This window comes from Amblyomma maculatum, chromosome 7 (assembly GCF_055883805.1).
Source record: "Amblyomma maculatum isolate TAMU_Amacu chromosome 7, ASM5588380v1, whole genome shotgun sequence".
Taxonomy (NCBI): Eukaryota; Metazoa; Arthropoda; class Arachnida; order Ixodida; family Ixodidae; genus Amblyomma; species Amblyomma maculatum.
Window position 1 is genome coordinate 117,914,933 of NC_139350.1, and position 6,141 is coordinate 117,921,073.

Below are 6,141 nucleotides of genomic sequence, written 5' to 3' on the forward strand. Positions count from 1 at the left end.
GCTTACAGCGGCTTTCAACTGATAGGCCAAATCAAAGTATGCCGTGTTACAATGTTTCTCGCTCTCATATCTTTTCCGAAGATCCTGAGGCGTTATCTGATATCGTATCAGCAATGACTCTTTTAGTGCATCGTAATTTTTCAAGCGGTCGCCAACCAATCGCTTGATTTCTTCCGACGCTTCAGCGGAGAGAAGAGCTACCAACTTCTGCGCCCAACTATCTCGCTCGAAGCGTTTACTTCTGCAGACATTCTCAAAGTCTGCCAAATAATCGGCCACATCCTCGGCAATGAGGAACGGTGACGGACCATCTCGCGGTATTGAACCGTTACACTGAATGGCATTGCAAGCTTTAATACTTTCCACGCTCATTCTATGTGCTGAAATCTCCAGCTGCATCAGTTTCCTACGTTCACGTTCACGCTCCTCTTTCTCTAGCCTTTCCTTACGTTCTTCAATGATCTCAAGGCATTCCAAAAGCTCGTCATCTTCAGCTTCCAATGCAAGAATAGCCTTTAACACTTCTGGTTTTCTGAGTTTGACAAATCCAGACCCAACTCCTCCGCAAGCTCCAGCAATTTCGGTTTGCGCAACGACTTCAAATCCAAACCCATGGCTGTTCCGAGTGCTGCCTTCTCTACTGCCCACTATTGCCTTGCTGCAATTAACCCAGCAACAACGACAACACAATTACCAGCTCTATTCTCTACTTAACAAAAGCCTGGCAAAACCCAGTAGAAGAAAGTCCCGCACTCACCAAACCTCGCAGCCAAGAATCCAACGCAGTCGTTCCGCTGCAGGCAACCAGTCATCACACAGGGCTCGTTGCACTGCTCCCGCCTTTCCCGCTGAGCTGCTTTGATTCACGAGTCACGCCTCGGACATCTCCGCTCTTCCCACCAGATGTTGCACCTCGGTAAGGCCTGGCTCGTTTCACCGACCACGGTCACTACTTGGTCGTCCTCGTCTCTCCGCTGTTCACCAGTTGTTGGACGACGGTATCGCCTGGCTCGTCCCTCCAACCACGGTTACGGCTTGGTCGTCGTCATCCCACCGCTGCCACCAATTGTTACGTTCGGGTTTGCGCGCCCCTCGGTGGCGTTGGCCTTGCGGCTCCGTGGACGGCGGACGGCATAAAAGGTGCCAGCAAAGACGAGGCGTCTTTTAACGAAACAACCTTTACTGTAACATCAGGAAGAAACGGGCAGTGAAGCTGACCCGGAGAGATTACAGACACTCTCACACAGCTGGTGTCTAGCGTCGCGCCAACGGCGCGTCAAAGTAGTCTCTATCTCAGAGGAGTAGGCCGCTGCTTTTTATAGTTTTTCCAGTTCACAGGGGAAGGGTAAACCCTCACAGGAAAGGGAGAGCCAAACATGTTGGTTCACGACGAATGACTCAATCGCAGGTGTTCCGACCTCATCTCCTCCACCTCCTGCAGACAGGAGAGGGCAACGCCCTCACTCACGAGCTCCAGGCTTGGCCGGCGTTTGCCCACACACACGCACGCACACACATTTGGCGCGTGGCAGGAACACGTCGAGTCTTGCCCGCGGGAGGAAGCGTTGCGCGGCCGATGAACGGCGTCGAAATGGCCGATCCGCTCGCGGTTCTGCCTGTTGCTGTGCGGTGGCCGCGTCAGCTGTCCCACTTCTCGGTGGAGAAACGTAACACCCTTATAACGGCGATGAGCGTGGAACACGGCGAGAGTTCGCGCACGCGCGAGAAGAGAGGGCGTCTTCTGCTACGCTGTTCCGATCACATAGACACGCCCTACCACAACATGTATTCGCGAAAAACTGAAGCGCCGTAGAGCACATGCGCATGAAGCGTGATTTAGATGTGATTTCTTTTTTTTTCTCTGGGAGGGAGCGCTGGAGACGCAGAGTTAAATAAGAAAAAAGCATAAGAAAGGAAATACAGCAGCACGTGTAAAGAATTGCTTGGAATGCAAACCTTCCGAATTGAGCAGCCATAAATGAGGGGCAAACACGACAAAAGTGGCGCCAAGCAGAGCACGTGTGCGCTAGTGCCCGCCGCTTTTATTATTTTTTTTTTTTTGTGAACAGATATTGTGACAAGGTGTGTGTCTTTGCGATCGATATAGCGTAGCAGACGATGCTCCACATTAGTGCACGTGCGCAGGCTTAGCGCCGTTATAAGGCGCTAAACAGCAGTTTCGCCTATGCTCGCAGTGTATTATTAAAAATCAAGGTGGTTGTACACACAATTGTCTTATACCCGTGTCACACGGGCACTGTAAAGGCATTTGAATAAAACGATACCTTCCCAATACGAGTTTCATCCGCAGACACACGACAGAGTTCGATCGCCTTTCCAGAAGCGGTCTTTTCCGCAATCTGAGATCGCCGATCCCTTTTACGGCTGGAAAGGAGTAGCCTCCAGCCCAGTAAACACCAATGATTCATCATCATCATCATCAGGCTGGCTATACCCACTGCAGGGCGAAGGCCTCTTCCATATTTCTCGACTTAACCCGGTTCTGTGCTAGCTGCATCCATCCACTTGACCCCTGCGAACTTCTTAACCTCAACCGCCCACCTAACTTTGTGCCGCCCTCTACTACGCTTTCCTTCCCTAGGAATCCAGTTTGTTACCCTAAGCGACCATCGATTATCCTCTCTTCGCACTAAATGTCCTGCCCATGCCTATTTCTTCGTAATTTCCGCTAGAATGTCAGTAACTTGAGTTATTTCTCTGACCCGCTCTGAACGCTTCCTATTTCTTAACATTACCCCTACCATTTTCCGTTCCATAGCCCTCTGGGTTGTCCTCAACTTAAGTAGAACTCTCTTGGTTAGCCTCCACGTTTCAGCCCCATAGGTGAGTACAGGGAAGATGCAACTGTTGTATACTTTCCTCTTGAGCGATACCGGTAAGCTGCTACTCATAATCTGAGAGTACTTACCAAATGCGCTCCATCCCGATTTCTTCTTGTTATTTCCTTTTCATGGTTCGTATCTGCGGTTATTACCTGTCCTAAGTAGACATATTTGCCTAATACTTCCAGTACTTCTCTACCTAATGTAAACTGCTGTTCCTTCCCGAGGCTGCTGAACATTACCTTAGTCTTCTGCATATTGATTTTCAAGCCTACCTTTCTACTTTTCCTGTCTAGGTCATCAATCAATATTGGCGGTTCATCCCCCGAGTTGCTTAGCAAGGCAATGTCATCAGCAAATCGCAGATTACTCAGGTATTCTCCATCTACCCTTACCCCTAACTGCTCCCATTCCAAGTCTCTGAATACTTCTCTAAGCAAGCTGTGAATAGTACTGGGGAGATTGTGTCTCCTTGCCTAACACCTTTCTTTATGAGAATTTTGTTACTTTCTTTATGCAGAACTATGGTTGCTGTGCAGCCACTATATATATCTTCAAGCACTTTCACGTACGGCTCGTCTACCCCTGATTTTGCAATGCCTGCATCACCGCCGAGGTTTCAACTGAGTGAAATGCTTTTTCGTAATCAATGAATGCTATATACAAGGGCTGGTTATATTCTGAGCATTTTTCTATCACCTGATTGATGGTATGGATATGATCGATAGTAGCGTACCGTTTTCGAAAACCTGCTTGATCCTTTGCTTGATTGCAGTCTAAGGTTGTCCTGATTCTATTAGCGATTACCTTAGTAAATCCTTTATACGTGATTATCTTTAATAAATAAACGAAGCAAAAGTAAATTTTCGTGTAACGTTTATGCACCATAAAAAAGACTTTTACTCTTCGTAGAAGGTTACCTAGGCACAATAATGTACTTATTCTGCAGCTCTCTCGTAACTATTTCAAGATATCACGTACTATCGGCATCAAATGAAATGCGAACAGCGGAACGCGTGACGATAGGGCCAACTGAGACCTCTAGCCTGTCGTTATTAGAGAGAGTCGCAAATTTCCGGTTCGCGATAGTTTACTTCTGATTTCTATGGAGTTAGTTTTCTGCTTTGCCACTGGAGCGCCACATGCATACTTAGCACTGATTACACTCTGCACAGCACTTTGATTGCGCTTCCACCGATGCCATGTTACCAGCATCTGGTTGCGATACGAACAGCGCAGGCGGCCGATCGGGAACGGTCGGTGCGCTACGTGACGTTTTAAATCGCTCTTTTTATTGATAAGCATCTTTCGCCAAAGAACGCGCGCTGGAGAACTTGCGATCGGTGGTAAGTATGTGTCGCTCCAGTGGCAAAACACAAAACAAGAAAGCGAACGCCAAAGAAAATAGAAGCAAACTATCGTGAACCAGAAATTCGCGCCTCTCTCTGATAACGACAAGCAGGTGGCTTCAGTTGGGCCTATCGCCACACGCTCCGCTGTTCGCGTTTCATTTGACGCTGATAGTACGTGACGTAAACCGCCGATGCGTATGCGCGCCATCCTCTTTAACTTGACTTTTGTGAACATACTGTAGCTAAATTTACTATACACAACGTGTAATAACATACGAATTTGATTTATACGTTTCGATACATCGGTTTATTCTGAGTGATTTGGTTTCAAGATCTAGCGCCACACTTTCGATAGCGTTTTCGGTAGGAAACGCTAAAAATAGATCGCCAGCGTCGTGTGTCTGCTACGCAACTCCTTTTGAATGAAAGTCTTAACTCGCTAAATGGGCCGCTTAGGTGAAAGATTTTGCTTGCTCGTGTGACACTGATATTAGCTGGCGCCTTAAGTCATGCTACTCTGCTCTGTATTCAACGTCGGGTCTTTAGTAGTGATTTCAAGTGAGTATTTAAATATCGGCGAAGCCAGCGAATAGAACGATTAAGAGCACAGGAGTCAGGTTCCTAGAAATCACTTTTTAATGAGCTGGCGGTGCACGTTTATCAATAATTTATATCGACACTGGGAACACTGTCGTCAGAGCAAAGGAAACAAACCTTGATACGGCTGTTGCAAATGACGCGCAATTTCGACAGGAAAGACTGATATGTACTTCAGTAATGCCCATAGTAACTGCACCCGGCCTTGTGCATGCGAAAGGACAACGCTCATTTCTTTTCAGTTGCGTACACAAAGCTTTTATCCTGTTTAAAATGCCGGTTCACTACTCGGTCAGCATGCTGTGCTGAATGCTTTATTAGCTACCGTCGTGCGCCAGAGTGCCGAGCCCATGTGATCCTGCCAAGCAGTCTACTATTCTTACAAGAATTTCTCGTCCTTCCGACCGATTGGTAGAAACTAGGTACATTAGCGGACTTAAATGACCGAACACGCGTGCCCTCACAAACACCTCCAAACTGCACAGCGTGGTGAAAAGCGCAGGGAACCGAAAAAAAAAAAAAAAACCACCTGATGCCTCGAGAGAACAGATATCCTGTAGCGGCAAGCTAGATGGCCAGTTCACCGCTTAGAGCACGCGCCGGCACAGATCTCAGGCGCTCAAGAAACCATCCGGAGAAACGCTAGCAGCGTGCACGTCGTACCAGCGTAGTGCCAACCGAAAGACGCTTTGGGTCCGATAGGCTAAATGCTGCTGCAGGAATGCTACCGCAATGTCATAAGTTTGTAAGAGGGCTGGCTCCCTTACCTTTTCGGGGTCGCTGGTCGTGTTGTCAAAGACACTGCTTGCAAAAATCGCCACGAGTTCCGTTACGTCGTTTGCTTGAACAAGTTGCGCCATTTTTTTCGCGGTCACAAAGGCCTGAAGTTTCCAGCAACCAGTTGCGACCGAAGCGGAAACGTCTGTCACACAATCATCTCGAGCTACGTCACTCTTGCATATCACTTGTCACGTGACGCTACCGATACTTTGCCCAACGACAGAGCAAAGGTGAAATCCTCAAGAACGTCGCGCAGATATTTTAGAACTTGCATTTGTTTTTCTTCACTACTGAAAGGTTGCTATCGTCCAGCGCTAAGTTTTTCATTCTCGCGTGACCTGTTTTTTTTTTTTTTTTTTTCTGAGCAGTGGCTTGTCGGGCTTTCTCAGTGTTTAAAAAGGCGCTGCGCTGTGTCGTTTAAAAAAAATGTAAATGAATGACACCACGAGCACCGAAATTGGCCTTGTATGCTGGTTTATAGCCTCTATATTATTCATGCACGGTCAAGGCGCCGATATCATAGGCGCGCGTTCTCTTCGACTGAAACAGGGTATTAGTATCCCGTTCCA

The 6,141-nt window shown here is 47.6% G+C and overlaps 1 protein-coding gene across 2 annotated transcripts in view; it reads right to left on the bottom strand.

Annotated features, from left to right (window-relative positions):
• The window catches only part of LOC146184533 (phosphatidylinositol-3,5-bisphosphate 3-phosphatase MTMR14-like), a 108,771-nt gene extending 102,998 nt beyond the window's left edge, over positions 1-5,773 (bottom strand). The window contains exon 1 of one of the 2 annotated variants that reach the window (XM_084609416.1): positions 5,560-5,773. In XM_084609416.1, coding sequence (XP_084465542.1) covers positions 5,560-5,652 — 93 coding nt within the window. In that variant the 5' untranslated portion in view covers positions 5,653-5,773. The remainder of the gene's footprint in view (positions 1-5,559) is intronic. The other variant, XM_084609415.1, reaches the window with a different exon arrangement.
• Between the last annotated feature and the right edge of the window lie 368 nt (positions 5,774-6,141).